This window comes from Hyperoodon ampullatus (assembly GCF_949752795.1).
Source record: "Hyperoodon ampullatus genome assembly, chromosome: 19".
Classification (NCBI taxonomy): domain Eukaryota; kingdom Metazoa; phylum Chordata; class Mammalia; order Artiodactyla; family Ziphiidae; genus Hyperoodon; species Hyperoodon ampullatus.
Genome location: NC_136932.1, coordinates 10,981,665 through 11,001,973, shown reverse-complemented (window position 1 = coordinate 11,001,973; position 20,309 = coordinate 10,981,665). Strand labels below are relative to the sequence as shown.

At 37.1% G+C, this 20,309-nt stretch overlaps 1 protein-coding gene across 3 annotated transcripts in view; it reads right to left on the bottom strand.

Annotated features, from left to right (window-relative positions):
- The window catches only part of TANC2 (tetratricopeptide repeat, ankyrin repeat and coiled-coil containing 2), a gene marked incomplete at its 5' end in the record, with an annotated part of 320,220 nt that overhangs the window by 221,756 nt on the left and 78,155 nt on the right, over positions 1 to 20,309 (bottom strand). For 2 of the 3 annotated variants that reach the window (XM_079726111.1, XM_079726112.1), the window contains one exon: positions 10,204 to 10,275. In XM_079726111.1, coding sequence (XP_079582237.1) covers positions 10,204 to 10,275 — 72 coding nt within the window. Of the gene's footprint in view, positions 1 to 10,092; positions 10,276 to 20,309 lie in introns of all 3 variants that reach the window. The other variant, XM_079726110.1, reaches the window with a different exon arrangement.

Sequence of the window (20,309 nt, the reverse complement as noted above, 5' to 3'; positions counted from 1 at the left end):
TCCTCTGTCCAGACATACAGTTTACAAATGAATGAGTGTAGAATTTTAACCTGGTTCTCTGTCCAACTGGAAAGGCTGGGCTCTTGACCAGTATGGCACTATTGGTTCTTTTGAGCCTAGAGTTCTGAGCCTTAACTCTGCCACATTATAGATATATCAGTATCATTCTTCCATAAAGATCTGCTGACAACAAAACATTGCTTTATGATGGGTTCTCACTATTAAACATTTTCCTTAATATTAACCACTTGTGCCCCCTGGAACTGTGCCTGTTGTCTGTCCCAAGATTCCCTTGGATTAACAGGTTTCACCCTTTTCCTGTTCACACAACCAGTTACATACTGCTGATCACCCTAATGTTTAGGGTCTGTTTAGACCTCCTCTTAGTGAGTGTTACCAGATTGTATTTTACTAAGTAGCCTTGAACAATGATAATAATAATATTATAATACAGATTAGAAAACATGCTCAGAGGACTTAAGTGGCTTGACCAAGGTCATACAGCTAATAAGTGGCAGAGTAAGGGCTTGAACCCTGCATAACAAGTATAACTGCCTCCAAAGTTTGCCGAGGTTAACAACAACCTGCCTCCAAGCAAGAGACAGAGAACAATTACTCCCTTTTTTTGCTTTAGTCTTCTCCATTAATTACATTTAAACTAAAAAGGGTAGAATAAACATTGTTAAGAAGTCACTGAAGTCCAAGTTTTGAGTTTAAAAACATATACTTGAAATCCAGGCCCACACAACTTACACTTGAGTTCTAAAAGAACATGAAGACAGGAACATGAAACTACTAATAGCATTCTCTGTAAACCCACGTAAGAAATTAGGAGGGCTACAGGACTAGAAAGTGGGAAAACATGCATTTTAAATAGTTTATAAAAAACCTCATAAAAGGTAAAATGCTCACTAAGAGTCAATAAAGGGTCACAAAGAAAAGTAATTCCGAAATAATCTCGTGTTCATTTTGATATAGTTACTAGACTAGAAGATAGAGGAAATAACACAGACCTAGGACCATCTTGATACTGGACAGGTCTTAATGAAGTCTCTTAAGCTAGAGAAAGTAGATATGAAAATGGCTTTCCAGGATATAAAGGACTGCCATGTGGAAGAGAAGGTTCATTTATGTCATAAATAAACAGAACTAGAACTAGCAGGTGGGGACAACAGAGGATATTTGCATATGTGTAAATAGAAAATTGATGGTTAAAACTATTCAACAAAACAGGTGAAGTACAAAGTAGAAAGCTTGCCATCACTGAAATTTTTCACAGAGAAGCCACTGACTATCCACTTAGATTGCCATGAAAATTAAATCTGCTCACTACGTAAAGCATTTCATACCATGTGGAACAGAGAAACAGCTCAATATACATTATCTATTATTACTATTACTATTATTATTACCTAAAAGTTTAATAAAACTTGCCTGTAAAATCATCTGGACCTGCTGAGTCTTAGGGTTCTTTGATTTCTGTGGTTACTGGGCTAGTCATATTTTTAAGTTTACTTGAGTTAATTTTACAGTTTGTTTTCTTCCATTTATCTAGTTTTTATGTTGTTCTGCTATAAGCCTGTATACTATATTCTGTTACAATAAAGAACATTATTATCCACAGCTATTTCATTCCTTGTTCTATGTATCACATATGTTATCTCTTCTCTCTCCTCTTTTCCTCTTTGGTGGAAAATCTTACCTGTCAAAGATTGTTCCACTCTCCTAATCTTTTCAGTGAACTTGTTTGTGGCTTCACTGATCAAGAATTTTTATTTTGTTTTTTAGTTTTACTCACTTTTGCTTTTAATTTTTGATTACTTCTTTTATGTTTACTTATTCTTCTTCTATCTCCTTGAGTTAAATAAACAGTAAATTTACTTTCGGTATTTCTTGTTTTCTAATAAAAGCACTCGAACATACATACACCATATATATATGCACACTGGAAAAAAAGAAATCAATTAGCATATGATAGACACTAAGGTGATGGTACATCTGGTTCCTCCAAGGCGACTGTGATAAAGGTAGTTGTGTTGTTCCTTTAGGATTGTAGGGTGGTGGAGTTTCTGGCTGCAGTCAGGCCTTCCTGGAGATTCTGAAAGCTATCATAACACTTCACTAAATGTCTTTCTGTTTAGACTAGCCAAGGCAACTCAGTTTTCTACAACTGAGATCCTAACCAAACAACTACTAAGATAGAAAAAGAAAGTAGGGGATCAGCTCATTTTCTTACCAGTTAAATTCTACATCAAAGAAAAGAACACCTCTCAGGAATTTTTTTTTTTTTAAACACAGATGAAGGCTAAAAATAACAGTTTCACAGGAAAATTATAAAAACATCTTGTTGGGAATTACCCTCATTTGTACTATATGCTATAGTTTTCCTAGGAAGACACTATTTTCTTCTAGAAAATATTAGTCTACAAATAAAAAAGAATACATTGTAGGAGGTAATGACCATTTAGAGAGATAGAAGGAAATGGGAAACTGAGCACAAGTTTATAAAGAACAACTTCTCATAAGTAGGTACTGATAAGAGTTCTGTTGAAAAATACTATCATGGTTTCTTACAATCTTGCATATACTTGGCTAAGTCAACTCAGACCCTAAAATGTGAGTATTTGACTCCAGAGGTTCCTGGGCACTGCTGATCCTCACCAGAGGATTTTGGCCCTTTCTCCGTTAAGGGACATTTTGGCTTTTTTTTTTTTTTTTTTTTTTTTTGTGGTATGTGGGTCTCTCACCGTTGTGGCCTCTCCCGTTGCGGAGCACACGCTCCGGATGCGCAGGCTCAACAGCCATGGCCCCCGGGCCCAGCCGCTCCGCGGCACGCGGGATCCTCCCGAACCGGGGCACGAACCCGCGTCCCCTGCATCGGCAGGCGGACTCCCAACCACTGCGCCACCAGGGAAGCCCCATTTTGGCATTTTTTTTCAACCTTTACCCAGTAGTGGTTGAATAGAGGTAGGAAGACAGAACTACTGTATTTCAGTGGAATATACACAGCAACACTACAGTTGCCTTAAATAATCCCACTATAAATACCACAATGGTATAAATAATGCTTTTACTCTGTATGAGTGACTTCCATTTAAATATGAAAAAAATAGTACCAGAGAAAATTATTTGCTCTATACAAACTCTTGAGTTCCTATAAAAATCTAAAAAGAGCAGATTTAATTATGTTGCAAATTCAGCACATGCAAACATCAAATAAAGAACTCTTTATTTGATAATGTATGTTGCCATTTAGGTGTTCAAAATATACATAATGACAAAGACTGTCTCCTTAACTAAAATTTAGTCAGGCTGCTCTGAGCCCCCTATCTATCTAACTATCTATCTACCTACCTACCTACCTATCTACACAATTTTTAAAAGTTACACTCCACTTACAGTTATTACAAAATATTGGCTCTATTCTCCGTGTTGTACAGTACATCCTTGTAGCCTATCTTACACCCCGCTTAGACCAGTTGTATCAAGAATCCTGCAAAGTCAGTTCAGCAAGAACCCCACACACTTGATATCTAATTCCCTGGTTTGCTTTCAGCAAGAATTCCCCTACCCTTGATGTCTCCACTTAGTAATTTTCCATCCACTGCCACCCTTGCCATCTTCCGCCCTGGTTATAAATCCCTAGCAGTATTTACTCTTATCCTACAGTAGCATGAGAACACTAAGATAAATCAAACTGTGAAGACTAACATGATCTCTAGGCTCTTTATATTTCCAAAGTGGCTTTTCAATAATTTTCTCAAGACTATATTTCCACTTTATCCAAGATACAAAATGAAAACTAACATTTATCATAACTAATAAGAACCTGCTGTATAAAAAATTAATTAAATTTTAAAAAGTGGGCTTCCCTGGTGGCGCAGTGGTTGAGAGTCCGCCTGCCGATGCAGGGGATGAGGGTTCGTGCCCCGGTCCGGGAGGATCCCACATGCCGCGAAGCGGCTGGGCCCGTGAGCGGCCGCTGAGCCTGCGTGTCCGGAGCCTGTGCTCTGCAACGGGAGAGGCCACAACAGTGAGAGGCCCACGTACCGCAAAGAGAAAAAAAAAAGAAAAAGTAACATTTATCAATGTTTATTACATGCTAGGTTGTATGTTTAAGAAATCTTATTTAATCTTCATAGCAACCCTATTTTTCTAATAAAATTTACTAAAGTACACCTTGAATTCCAGTGTTTCTAACAATTGCAAGATAATTATTCTTTTGTGAAGAACATATCATAAGTACACTACAATATATCAGACTATGTAGACTATGTATAGGCTCTTTTTAATGTCAAAATAGCTGTAAGCAATTTTCCCAGGATGTCTCAGAAAGAAGTCAATGATTCCATTTTATTAATAACGTATTTTAAAATAATATTTTGGCCTTAGCTAGCATCTAAAATAACTAGGCTGCAGCATGATCAGACTGGTTACTGTAACTTATTTACCATCTAAATTGGATTGCCACTTGGTCATTACAATCTATTGGTAGCAAATACTTTAAAAATAAGGCCAAAAAATCTTTTCCCAGAGGCTAATACTAATTAGTATTCCCAGATACTAATCCTTTTGATATCAGTATTTTAAGGTTACTCCTCAGGAGAGGGACTTACTTAAGGCTATTAAATAAATTACTTGAAGGTCATCTTCCAAAGGCTCAGAATTCATATTTGACAGCTGACAGAAAGTCACCCAAATCTATTTTAAAATTATAATAATGACCGTTGCTAACATTTATTGGACTACTTATTCTATGCCAGACGCTGTTTTATGAGCTTTTACACAAACCAACTCATCCAATTCTCTTATAGTCCTATGAGGTAAATACTATTATTATCCTTATTTTAGAAACAAGGAAACAAGTATAGAGACGAAGCAACTTTGCACAAGTTGACACAATTAGAAAAGGGCAGTCAAGGTCCATTTCGTTATATCGCCTCATGAGATACATTGGGTTTTACACATAAAAATACAAACATGATAGAGGGATATACAACAAAATTCATGTCATTCTCCTCCTGCTTTTGAGTTAGAGCTATCCTATCTCCACTCCACCACCAAATGAATGCACCTGTGATGTGTGTATGCTTGCATATCATTTAAAAACACAAGTGGATTACGATTACTGATATTTAGATTTTCATTTTTCTACTACATAAACAATATATATACATATAGATATACACATATACATTTCAAATTTGTTCAAATTTATTTATAAAATACTATCTTAGCAATAAAATTATTGTGTCAAAGATTATGTGCATTACAATTTTGATACATATTTCAAACTGTTCTACAAAAAGGGTGTACTGGAACTTCCCTGGTAGCGCAGTGGTTAAGAATCCACCTGCCAATGCAGGGGACACGGGTTCAATCCCTGGTCCGGAAAGATCCCACATGCCATGGAGCAACTAAGCCCGTGGCCACAACTACTGAGCCTGCGCTATAGAGCCCGCGAGCCACAACTACTGAAGCCCACGTGCCTAGAGCCCGTGCTCCACAACAAGAGAAGCCACCGCAATGAGAAGCCCGCGCACTGCAATGAAGCATAGCGCCCGCTCGACACAACTGGAGAAAGCCCGCGTACAGCAACCCAACGCAGCCATAAATAAATAAATGAATAGATAAAATTTTAAAGACTTTAATTAAAAAAGGGTGTACCAATTTACAGCCCTACTAACAGTATGAATACTCAAAATTTAACTTTTACTAAACCTACAGTGTACATAGTAGGCAGACAGTGTAAATTCATTAAGTGTTGAATGAGTGAACTACTGGCACTCCCAATTATCTATATTTTAAGAAGTATGCTGAGGGGCTTTATGATATTATGAACAAAACATCTGGAAAAGGTCACTGAGTAAGAATCCAGAGGACGGGGGCAATCCCATGACCACAGTTACTGGGGCCAATGGTATGTCTCTGCACACTCTCTTCCACGCCTCCCCCAATGCAGAGCAACATCCACTGAGCAAGTGAACCTTGAGGCTTGACTAACCTCTAGGTCTTCTAGTTTCCCTATATTGGCTTAAACCATTTGGTTATGTTACTTTTTTTAACAAAAAAGTCTTAAGTGATATACCAGATGCCTTGGGTGAGTTGGTTAAGTTCTCTAAACCTCAATTTTTTCATTGGTAAAGTGAGACACATTTAGGGTTTAAAGGCCTAGGTATTAATCTTGGCTCTGACCGTTTCCTAGTTGTATCATTTTGAGCAAGACATTTTACCTCTCTAAGATTTAATTTATTCATGTGTAAAATTGAGATACATGTGAAGAATACATGAGTTTACATGTGTATGTCAACACAACAGGCACTCAAATGAGAATTATTATCATTATTACTATTACTCATTAAAAAGTATAATTTTTTAAATGTGCAAAGTTTTAAAGTTCCAAACTGGTGTCTAATGCTAAAAGAAATTTTTAAAAACTTCTCACCGAATTTAATAATTTTGTTAACAATAGCAGTGAACACATTCTGAGCATTTATTATTTGCCAAACACAGTATTAAGCAATGTGATAACCATCAATGGGTTATAGACCTGACTATCCATGAGGTAGGAGGTATTGTTAACCCCATTTTGCAGATGAAGAAACAGAAGCAGGTAGTAGTAAAGTGACTTTCTCAGAGCTGGGATACAAAATCAAGCAGTATGACCACAGAGCCTGTTTTTCTCTGATCACTTTTACGGTAACTTGTTTCTGTACAGGATAGAGTGATATATATTCTAAATATAAATATTTAATATATACAGATATAATTAGTTTTCCAGCTTCAAATTACATGTCTTTATTCTTGAGCAAACCTTTCCCCATTCTCACTCCCTCGAGACTAAAGAGAAGTCAAAGTATTTGGAAATGGACCTTCATATACACCTGTGTGTATAAGACAAACACGCTGAGAGCACAAAGGTTATATAATAATAGGAAAAGGTTGCTCCATTATGTTTTACGAGATAAAACCAAAAAAAAGATTGTCTTTTCAACCTCTACTAACTTGTTAGAAGTTAAAGATCTATTAAAGATCAGGAAAACACACCCAAGGTTAATGAGATACTCCAGACCCCCATACTCTACTCTTAGCACATTTGCCACCAAGATATGATTAAAAGCTATATCAGATCATATTATATCCCATTCCAGCTCTGCTTAAAATCCTACAGAGTAGGTTCCTTACCATGAGTCTAAAAACTCTGGCCTCTGCCTACCTCTTCAATTATTTCATACTCCCCCCACCTCTGACTTACTTTGCTGACAACACGCCTGCCTTCTTTCTAACCCTTGAACATGCCAACGCTGCTTTCTGCTTTAGGACTTCTGTTCCCACTGTTCCCTCTGCCTGGAAGGCTCTGATCCCAGATCTTCCCATGGCTGGCTTCTTTTTGTTATTCAGACCTCAGTTCAAATATCTCCTTCTCTGACTCTCCCTGATCACTTCATAGAAAGAACCTACCTCTACCCCAGTCTTTCTCTATCCCTTTTCCTAGTTTATCACCTTCACAGTACTAGTTACTATCTAAAATTATTTATTTATTGGTTATATGTTTATTATCAGTCTCCCTCCCAAATGGAATATAAATACCTTGAAGGCAGGAGACTCAACTGTCTTTTCCTCTATTCTGTTTACTGTATCTAGAGCAGTGCCTGGCATATAGTAGGTCCTAAACAAATATTTGTTTAATGATTAAGTGAAAAGCACAGAAGAGGGCTTCCCTGGTGACGCAGTGGTTGAGAGTCCACCTGCCAATGCAGGGGACACGGGTTCGTGCCCCAGTCTGGGAAGATCCCACATGCTGCGGAGCAGCTGGGCCCGTAGGCCATGGCCGCTGGGCCTGAGCGTCCGGAGCCTGTGCTCTGCAACAGGAGAGGCCACAACAGTGGGGGGAAAAAAAAAAAAAAAAAAAAAGCACAGAAGAATAATGAGCAAACTACCCTGACCATAGCAGAGATAGGAGACTAAATATTAGAAAGTCAGAAAGAAAACAGAAGAAAACAACTATTCTGACCCTGCTTATTCAGTTTGGTTGTAATATGAATACAAGAAAGACAAGGTAGTTGGAAGTTTAAATGAATGGAAATGCATAAATTAGGAAGTGTAGCCCTAATGGCCATATTAAATTAACGTATTTTGTTAAGAACCATTCTCTGAAGGACATTTCCTTATGGTCAGTTAATCTTTTCCCATACAAAGTTCTTTTTACTTATTTGTAACAAAATATAATTAGGAAAGGAAAGGTAACTGATGAATAATCTACTAAATAATGTTTTTAATTTAAATTTCAAAGTAATTTAATTCCAGGTTAAACCAGAAAATTCTTATCATCTAATTCACTTGGCAGAAAATTGGCCACAGAAAAATTTTCATGGCATCCTCTTTCAGGAGACAGATTTCTTTCATTCAGATATTTAAAAATGTGTTCTCAAACTTCAAATTCTTAGGCCTCTGACAACCTCTTCAGTAAATAAAATTATTTGAGAGGATGCTTATACTTCGAGCACTGTAAAATTAAAACTGAATAGTTCATACCTGTAATTAACCAAGTGTACTTCCTATCACTGCTTCCCTGTACTATCTCTGTGATATCAGGCATGGTGCTGACTTTGTTAGTATATGTATTTATCTTTTAGGTCATCTAAAGGTTGTCTATTTAAGTTAAAGTTCAAACTGGGATAGGCTAATGGGACAGGAAAGTGCTATCTCTAAAACCTCAGGCAATTCAGCTAACTTCTATAAGGAAACTGAATTTTTCTTACTATTTCTTCCAATATGTGCAGTAAAATGAAGCATATCACTTGACAGCCATCAGATTTGATTATCTGTATTTTCAGTAATCAGTAATACCTTAAACTGTAAGAAAAAGCAGGGATTTCTAAGCACTGAAATTTTTATTCAAGCCCAATCACATAAAACTTACCCTGTTTTTAGATAACAGAAGGAATAAGTATTTTAGTAAAATGTTATTAACTACTTTACTGATTTTTACCTAATGACCCAAGAATCAAAGTAGACTTTGACTCAGTCATTTGAAGATGCCTAAAAAAAACAATAAAAAAATATAAGAGGCATAACTTATGCTTTGTGCAGGTTGTAAAGAAGCATAAGTTATGCTCTGTGGAACTACAGAATAAAGAAGTACTATTATTTTAATGAAAATTATAAACATTGTAAAAGTTTCATTCAAAATAGATGGAAGAGTGAAAAATCTCATTTCCCCCTCTATCATCTTATTTTCTTTTGAATTGTCATTCAATAATCAACACTACTGTCTAACTCAATGCCAGACACATAGAAGGAAGTCAATATAGCCTTTGGGAATGACTTCATTTCTTGCCTCCATACAATCATAATCCATTCAATACCAGTCAACTTACTGATGTTGATATAAACTAATAATGTTAAAAGAAACCTGACAAAGTGATCCAGGTGTATATATTTTCGCACATAAGTATCATTTAATATATTAAAATTTCTTCCCTGAAAAAGCTTTAAGGGATAAAAGTTCATTTAATCAAGACACAGTTTCATACCTAACAACTTGATCTGACTGCACAATGCATACTGTGAAATCATATTAAAGTCAATCCACAACTTATGAATTATAGTAATTATCCTAACAAGTTGGAGTACTGTACCATGGAGAGGTAAATATCTAGATCAGCTTTTAAAAATAGGTATGAAATATACAAATCAGGATTTCAAACTGAGGTACCTTTGCTAAACTATGAAGCGTTTATTATTCTAAAATTACAATATCTCCATTTGGTAATCTGACATGAACAAGCTGATAAATGCAATCAGAACAACAGTATATTCTGGCAAAACTGAAAATTTCCTGAAAGCCTAGAAAAATATGTCCACAACAGATGGATCATTTAGGAAATAAATACAACAATCTGTCAAATGGAGCACTATTCTAATTCCCTAAACTAAAATCAGTAGGAGCTCCACTTTCCAAGAGTCTGTGACATTAGTAAGGCCAAAGACGAAAAACCTAGAGATGCACATAAACATATCTGATATGACCTAGAGTGCCACACTGTTAGGTTTCCTGTTAAATATACTAAATTTAGGTAAAGTCCTTACCAGTTAACTTCTTCACAGGTTGGAGCCGAACACTGATAGACTGATGTGTGAGTAAGGGGGAGGATGGAAGAGAGCGAGACATGCCCTCCATAATCCGAATGTGCTGCATACCTTCACTCACTGGAAGTGGTGGGACGGCGTAGTCTGGCTCAAAAGCACAGTCGCTTTCTGTGGAGATGCCACCTGTTACATAGAAGAGAATGGGAGAAAAGAGCTGGTGAGAAAATATTCTTCTACTAAAATTCTTCTCTATTAAAATTTATCTTTTTGGATGACTCAGCACAGTGTACACTGATATTGATTTTTCACTGTGAAAAGAAAATAAGGAATTCCCAGCACACGGATTCATTTCTCCATAACTGGGTACTTAACTTCAGGTTCAGCACTAGGAAAGTGAACATGAATAAGACAGGATTCCTCCTTGTAAGGGGCTCACTGTCTCATGAACAACGTAGTCATATAAAAAGTAATTACAGTACAATGCAACAAGTGTTATGATTACAGCAATGGTCTTCAACTGTCCCTGAGAAGACAAACATGAGAGAAGATATTCCCCTGCTTGACAATCCAATCTGTGCAATTCCTAGTAGGATCACTGTAACTCTATTTCTTATTCTCTTTCTCCAAGAATGTACATGAAAATATAAATGGGTAAGACTAACATTATATGGTTGATTTTTGAATCTGCTCAAACATTTAAAAAAAGAGTAAATGACATGCTGTTTACTTCCACTTACGTACTGTTGACTTCTACTTCTGGTAATGGCAGATTATATACTTCAGACCAATCTTTCCCTAAGAAAACTACAACTATATACATTTAAAAAATCTTCCTGAAGGCACTGGAGAGTTAATAGCATGATGAAGAATTACAAGGAGAAGACTGAGACATGGTATTTGGGGCCACTCTTTACTTTGTGGCATCTGAAAGGGTAAGAAGCCATTGACAGTTTTACAGCTGGGAAGACAAGTACTGGAATGGCTGGAGAACCAAGTTGCGAAGGGGGAGCTGGTAAAACTCCAACACTTTTGTTTGGAACCCCAAAGGGCTACATTCTATGAGTGAGTATAAACCAAAACTATGGACTTCCCTGGTGGCGCAGTGGTTAAGAATCTGCCTGCCAATGCAGGGAACATGGGTTTGAGCGCTGGTCCAGGAAGATCCCAGATGCCGCGGAGCAACTAAGCCCATGTGCCACAACTACTGAGTCTGCGCTCTAGAGCCCACAAGCCACAACTACGGAGGCTGCATGCCACAACTACTGAAGCCCACACACCCTAGAGCCTATGCTCCGCAACAAGAGAAGCCACCACAATGAGAAGCCTGCGCACCACAACAAAGAGTAGCCCCCACTCTCTGCAACTAGAGAAAGCCCACATGCGGCAAGAAAGACCCAATGCAGCCAAAAATAAATTAATTAATTTATTTAAAAAAAAAACTAGACTGGTCTTTACAGGACTGAAGCTCATCTCCAAATGTCTACCACAAAATTTAATTAAGGCAATCTTGGATTGCTAGTCCCTGCCAAAAACAAACATAAATCTTCTTAGAAGAAGATAACATCATCACAGATCTCAAAATACTTCCACAATTTTTCATATACAGTACTGGTCCTTAACTAACAATAACAAAGAGAGAACATGAAAAAAGCAAATCAGAAAGACCATGCAAAATAGTCTCAGAGGGAATACAGACTATGGAATAATAAGACACAGAATTTAAAGTAGTATGCTTAACACCAAAAAGATTAAAATACTTAAGAATGAATTTAACCAAGGAGGTGAAAGATCTGTACATTGAGAACTATAAGACACTGATGAAGAAACTGAAGACACAAATAAATGGAAAGATATCCTATATTCATGGACTGTAAGAATTAATATTGTTAAAATGTCCATACTACCCAAAGTAATCTACAGATCCAATGTAATCCCTATCAAAATTCCAATGGCATTTTTCCACAGAAATAGAAAAAGCAACTCTAAAATTTGCATGGATCCACAAAAGACTCTGAATAGCTAACATAATCAAGTAATCTTGAGCAAGAAGAACAAAACTGGAGGCACAACACACTTCCTAATTTCAAGTTATATTACAAAGCAGTAGGAAAACAATTTGGTACTAGCACAAAAACAGACACATAGATCAATGGAACAGAATAGAGAACCTAGAAATAAACCCATGCATATATGGTCAACTAATCTTTGACAAGGGCACCAAGAATATACAATGGGGAAAGGATAGTCTCTTCAATAAATAGCACTGGAAAAACTGAATATCCACATGCAAAAGAATGAAACTGGATCCTTATCCTACACTATACACAAAAATCAACTGAAAATGGGTTAAAACTTAAACCTAAGACCTGAAACCATAAAGCTCTTAGAAGAAAACACAGGGGGGAAAGTCCATGAAATTCATCTTGAAAATGATTTTTTTTGGATTTGACATCAAAAGCAGAAGCAACAAAAACAAAAGCAAAACAAGTGAGACTGTATCAAACTATAAAGTTTCTGCACAGCAAGGGAAACCATCAACAAAGTGAAAAGGTAACCTACAGAATGGGAGAAAATGTTTGCAAACCAAGTATCTGATAAGGGGTTAATACTAAAAATATGTAAAGAACTCATACTCAACAGCAAAATAAAACAAACAAAAAACCTAATTAAAAAATGGGCAGGACTTCCCTGGTGGCGCAGTGGTTAAGAATCTGCCTGCCAACGCAGGGGACATGGGCTCGAGCCCTGGTCCAGGAAGATCCCACATGCCGCAGAGCAGCTAAGCCCATGCGCCACAACTACTGAGCCTGCACTCTAGAGCCCGTGAGCCAGAACTACTGAAGCCTGCGTGCCTAGAGCCCATGCTCCTCAACAAGAGAAGCCACTGCAATGAGAAGCCCACACCCTACTACAAAGAGTAGCCCCCACTCACCGCACCTAGAGAAAGCCCACGCACAGCAACGAAGACCCAACACAGCCAAAAAAATAACTATAAATAAATAAATAAATAAATAAAAATTTTTAAAAATGGGCAAAGGACCGGAATAAATATTTTCCAAAGAAGACATACGAATGGGCAACAGGCGCACGAAAATGTACTCAATATCAACAATCATCAATCACAAAAATCAAAATCACAATGAGATACCACCTCACACCTGTTAGGACAGCTATTACCAAAAAGTCAAAAGATATTAAGTATTGGCAATGATGTAGAGAAAAAGGAACCCCTATACCCTGTTGGTGGGAATGTAAATTGGTACAACCATTACAAAAAACAGTATGGAGATTCCTCAAAAAATTAAAAATAGAACTACCATATGAGCCAGCAAACCTACTTCTGAGTATATATCAAAAGGAAATAAAATTACTATTTCAAAGAGATACTTGCACTCCCATGTTCACTGCAGCATTATTCAAAGTAGCCATAATATAGAAACAATTTCAGTGTCTGTCAATGGATGGATGGATGAAGAAAATGTGATTTTACACACACACACACACACACACACACACACACGCACACACTCTCTCTCTCTCTCTCTCTCTCTCTTTCCCTCTCTCCCTCTCTCTCTGGGGAATATTATTCAGCCTTAAAAAAGAAGGAAGTCCTTCCACTTGCAACAACAGGGATGAACCTGGAGGACATTATGCTAAGTGAAATAAGCCACCAGACACAGAAAGAAATAATCTCTATGTAATCTCACTTATATGTGGAATCTAAAAAATAAGGTCAAAATCATAGTAGTAGAGAGGAGAGTGGTGGTGGCAAAAGGAGATGTTGGTCAAAGGGTAAAAACTTTCAGTTATTAGATGAATAAGTTCTGGAGACCTAATATACATCATGGCTCCTAGACACAGTCAATTACTGAGTCAAAAGTGCTGAGAGTTTCTATTGAGAAATACTGACCAAATGCTGTATTAAAATTGTGTGTCATGTTATGTAAAAAGAAAAAAATTAACATGCTTAATATTTAAAAAAAGTAAACGTTTAGAATTTCAGCAATGAATTATGAAAATAAAAACTCAATAGATGGATTGAAAAAACAGATTAGACACAGATGAAGAGAGAATTAGCAAACTGGAAGATAAAACATTTGTGCATCAAAGGACACTATCAAGAGAGTGAAAAGACAACCCTCAGAATGGGAGAAAATATTTGCAAATCATTTATCTGGTAAGAGTCTAGAATTGAGGGGACTTGCCTGGCAGTCCAGTGGTTAAGACTCCGTGCTTCCACTGAAGGGGGCACAGGTTCAATCCCTGGTTGGGTAACTAAGATCCCACATGCCAGACTGGCACGGCCAAAAAAAAGTTTTTAAAATAAAAAACTTTAAAAAAAAAGTCTAGAATCAAGAACATAAAAAGAACTCCTAGAACTCAACCACAAAAAGAGACACAATGCAATTTAAAAGTAGGCAAAAAGCTTGAGCAGACATTTCTCCAAAGAGAAATGTACAATACAAATGGACAATAAGCTCATAAAAAGATACTCATATCATCAGTCATTAAAGAAATGCAAATCAGAGCCACAACGAAATACCATTTCACACCCAGTAGGATGGCTATTAAAACAACAACAACAACAAAGAAGTGTTGGTAAGGATGTGGAGAAATTAGAACCTTCATACATTGCTGGTGGGAATATAAGATGGTACAGCTGCTGTGTAAAACAGTTTGGCAGTTCCTCAAAACGTTAGACACAGAATTACCATACAACCCAGCTATCCCTCTTCTATGTATATACCCAAAGGCAATGAAAACAGGTTTTCAAGCAAAAACCTGAACATGAATGTTCACAGAAGCATTATTCATAATAGCCAAAAAGCAGAAACAACTCAAATGTCATTAACTGATGAATCAATAAACAAAATGTGGTATATCTATACAATGAAATATTATTTAGCAATAAAAATATGAAGGCTTTATTCATGCTACAACACTGATAAACTCTGAAAACATTCTACTAAGTGAAAGAAGCCAGACAAAAAACAATGTCACATGTTGTATGATTCCATTTATATGAATGTTCAGAATAAGCAAATCCAGACAGAAAGTAGATCAGTGGTTGCCAGGGATGACTACAGGAATGGGGAGTGACTGCTTAATAGGTACACGGTTTCCTTTTGGGGTGATGGATTATATAGCAGTCATGGTTGCACAACATTGTAAATGTACTAAAACCACTGAATTGTACCCATTAAAACAGTTAAAATGGTAAGTTACCTCAATTAAAAAATATTACATAGCTATTTACCACCTACTCACATATTTATTCAAACCAGAAGACTAGTAATCATTCATTTCTTCCCATCACATCCCATTGCAACAAAGGCAATAGCTATTCTGCAGATTATCAACCTCATATAGAGTTCAAATCTACCATGTTCTCTTCATTTCTCCTATCACTACCATAGTCCAGATCACTATTACCTTTCCCCCAAACTTCTGTTGGTAGAAATCTAGGACTTATTCCTTATCTTTGGATTTCAAAAATTTTACCAGAATAGGTCTTAACTTTTTATTTCTCATTAGTCACTGGGTCCTTTCCTTTACTATGTTGACCAATTCTTTTCTTCCAACAGTTCTCTTCTCTTTCTCTCTGGAACTGTGATCAGATGAAATCTCCTAGACCTATTTTTCAAGTCTTTTTATTAATAGATTTCTAATCTTTGGGCTTTCATGAATAGACATGAGACTGATTTATATGGAATTATAGTATTTTACAGGTTTACAAAGAGGCATGTCATTAGTGTAATAATTCCCTAAAGAAAAATCAGCACTAGATTGCTTAAAGACAATATATCTAGAAGAATGCATTTGATTTAGTGAAGTATCTCTTTTCACTTGAAACATTCTAATGTTAAAACTTAGCTGATAGGCTTCCCTGGTGGCACAGTGGTTGAGAGTCCACCTGCCGATGCAGGGGACACGGGTTCGTGCCCCGGTCTGGGAAGATCCCACATGCCGCGGAGCGGCTGGGCCCGTGAGCCATGGCCGCTGAGCCTGTGCGTCTGGAGCCTGTGCTCCGCAATGGGAGAGGCCACAACAGTGAGAGGCCCGCGTACCGCAAAAACAAAAAACAAAAAACAAAAGAAACGTAGCTGATAATTTTAGAATCTAATAATACTCCTTAAGGAATAATACTGCAATTAGTCCAGTATGGATGTCCTAGTTTACTTTTTTGCTTAAAAATATTTTCCTCTATCTTCTCTGCTCTATAAATACAGAGAAAAAACTAAAAATATATGTTTCAAGTAAAGAAAAGTACTGGTATGCATTAACAGAATTTGACTGTATTAGTCAGTTTTTCTTGGGTAACTAACAACCTCAAAATCTCTGTAGTCTACAACATTCACCTTTATGCTCATGAGTCTGCAGATTGACTGTAGGTCAGCTGATCTTGGTTGGGTTATCAAGTTCAGTACTATTCCAATGTGTCATTCATATTGGGCCTAGTCACTGAAGGGGCAGTGAATATGTGGGGCACACTCTTGTCATGGTAGATCACAGGGCTGCAGGAGACCAAGTTAAATCAGAGGAGCATATTTAAGACCTCTGTTCACTAATATTTTACTGGCCCAAGCAAGTCCAAGAACAACATCAATGGGGCATGGAAATACACCTGGTGCATTTCAGTGGGAACCACTGAAAAGCTGCATAGCAAAAGGAATGGATGTATAATTTTATAACAGGAAGGAAGTAAAAACTCTGAAATCCAATTTACCAGGACTTCCCCAGTGGTCCAGTGGCTAAGACTCCACACTCCCAATGCAGGGGGTCCGGGTTCAATCCCTGGTCAGGGAACTAGGTCCCACTTGCCACAAATATAGAGTTCGCGTGCTGCAACAAAGATCCCGTATGCAGCAATGAAGACCCCCGTGCCGCAACTAAGACCCGGCACAGCCGAGTAAAAAAATAGATGTTAAAAAAAAAAAAGAAATCCAATTTACCAAGCATGTAAGATGATATTTACTGGTACCCCAAATTACTCAATCTTCATTTTCCTGCCACTCACTTTTCCTGCTATAATCAACTGAATAAAAGTTACTGAAATAATGTGATAGAGATATGGCAGAATAAAATAAACTGCTAATATGACAGAAAAAAATCAGTTTTGCTGGATACCCGGTGATTAGATATTCAAAAGTTGAATTAAGATAGCACAGGGAGGGCTTCTGTGGTGGCACAGTGGTTAAGAATCCGCCTGCCAACGCAGGGGATATGGGTTCGAGCCCTGGTCCAGGAAGATCCCACATGCCACGGAGCAACTAAGTCCATACGCCACAACTACTAAGCCTGTACTCTAGAGCCTGAGAGCCACAACTACTGACCCTACACACCTAGAGCCCATGCTCCGCAACAAGAGAAGCCACCGCAGTGAGAAGCCTGCGCACAGCGACGAAGAGTAGCCCTCGCTCCCTGCAACTAGAGAAAGCCTGCACGCAGCAATGAAGACCCAATGCAGCCAAAAGTAAATAAATAAAATAAATAGATTGTTAAAAAAAAAAAGAAAGATAGCACAGGGATATCAAGTATATGGACACTAAAGAAATGTTAGGAGTAATTATGACTCAATAAAAATTTCAGTCCTAAGTCTTATATTTAGTACAGATGATTACAAGATATTAAAGTTCAAGTTAATAAAGAAATTCTTTAGCTGAAGGCCGTACCTATTCTACAGAACTGTCTTCTAATTTTTCAAGTTACATAAATAACCAAAAATAAAACTTATAAATCAAAAGCCTCTAGCATGATAATTCATTAAACTGTATACATTACTTATGAATTTTCCAGTTTATATGTTATTAAAAGTTTATTTTTTAAAAGTACACAGAGAAACAAAACAAAACAGAGCATCGTGATAAACTAGTCCCTAAAGTCAAAGGGCTTTTACATATTTCAGAAACAAAGGGGTTTTGCCTAAAATTATTCTAAATATCCTTTTAACTTATAGCACTCTGTGACTCAGTAATAGTCTCATAACAAGTCCATATATCAGGCAGGAAACAGGCCAAGAGAAGTGTAATAGCTAGTACGGGGTCATGTAATCAGACAGCATGACTGCCTACGCAGAAAATTTTAAGTAATCTACAAAAAAATCCACTAGAAAAAAACAAGTAAGTTAGGCAAACTCAAAGATTACAGAGTCCGTATACAAGAAGCAAATGTCTTCCTATATTCCAGCAATGAATATGCAGAAAATAAAAAAAATTTAAACCAGTAACATTAAAATAGCACCATTAAAAACATGAAATAATTAGGAAGAAATCTAACAAAATATGTACAATATTTGTATGCTAAAAACTACAAAACACTGATCAAAGAAATCAAAGACCTAAATGGAGAAGTATACTATTGACCTGTTCATGGATCTGAAGATTTTATGATGCTAGGTCTCAAAGTGATCTATAGGTTTAAAGCAATCCTAATGAAAATCCAGCAGGCAATTATTTTGGTAGAAATAAAAAAGCTGATTTTAAACTCATGTAAAAACAAAGGGACGAGGATAGATAAAATAATTTTGAACAGTAAAATCAAAGTTTGGAGTCTCACAGCACCTCATTTCAAGACTAATGTAAAGTTACTGTAATCCAGACAGTATGTGGTATTGGTAAAAGAATGGACACAAAATCAATGGAACACAGCAACTCAGAGGCACTGGTAAAGTTCACAGTCCAGGGGCACAGGCTCACCAAAAGACTGAGACTTAATCATAGGACTACAGAATGCTTCCCACCCCACTCCTACCCTAAAATTACATTACTATTTACCGCAGTTCATTTTATCCAGTACACCATATTCACCTTTCAGCAGAAACTTACATGGCATACTAAAAGTTAAAAAAACAAAACAAACAAACAAAAAACAATATGAAGAGACAGTGCATGCATCAGAACCAGCCTCAGATATGGCAAAGATGTTGGAATATATATATCAAACTGTGAATTAAAAAAATGAAATACTTAGGTATAATTCTAACAAAATATATAGAAGATCTATGAGGAAGACTACAAAACTCTGATGAAAGAAGTCAAAGAAGATCTAAATAAATGGAGAGAAACTCCATGTTCATGGATACAAAGCATCAATACTGTCAAAATGTCAATTCTCCCCAAACTGATCTAGCAGACTTAATGCAAACCCAATCAATATTTGTTGATATTGAAAAACTGATTCTAGGGACTTCCCTAGTGGTCCAGTGGTAAAGAATCCACCTTACAATGCAGGGGATGCAAGTTCGATCCTGGGTCGGGGAACTGAGATCCCACACACGACGCTGCGGGGCAACTAATTCCATGCGCCACAACTATTGAGCTTGTACGCCTCAACTAGAGAGCCCATGTGCTGCAAACTACAGAGCCCACGTGCTCTGAAGCCCATGTGCTGCAAGTAGAGAGAGAAAACCCATGTGCCACAACTAGAGAGAAGCCCGTGCACAGCAACAAAGAGCCCATGTGCCACAACGAATGATCCCGCATGCCTCAACGAAGATCCCATGTGCCACAACTATGACCAGATGCAGCCATAAAAATTAAATAAATAAGAAAGAAAAACTGATTCTAAAATTTATATGGAGAGGCAAAAGACCCAGAATACCCAACTCAATATTTGAAGGGCAAGAACAAAGATGGAGGACTGACACTACTGAACTTCAAGACGTACTATAAAGCTACAGTAATCAAGGCAGTGTGGTACTGATGAAACAACAGACAGACAAATCAATGGAACAGAATAGAAAGCCCAGAAATAGACCCACGTAAGTATAGCCAAAGGAGCAAATGCAGTACACTGGAGAAAAGATAGTCTTTTCAACAAATGATCCTTAGACAACTGGACATCCACCTCCAACAAAATAAATCTGGACACAGACCTTACACCCTTCATAAAAAATTAACTCAAAATGGATCACACACTTAAATGTAATATGCAAAAATATAAAACTCCTAGAACATCACATGGAAAATCTGGATAACCTTGAAGGCATGATCCACGAAAGCAATAACTGATGATCTAGACTTCATTAAAATTTAAAATGTCTGCTCTATGAAAGACACTGTCAAGAATATGAGAACACAAGCCTCATACTGAGAGAAAATATTTTAAAATATATCCTAAGTATACAAACTCAATGACAAGAAAAAAAATTAAAACAAGGAAAAGACCTGAACAGACACCTCACTAAAGAAGCAAATAAGTATATGAAGAAGACATTC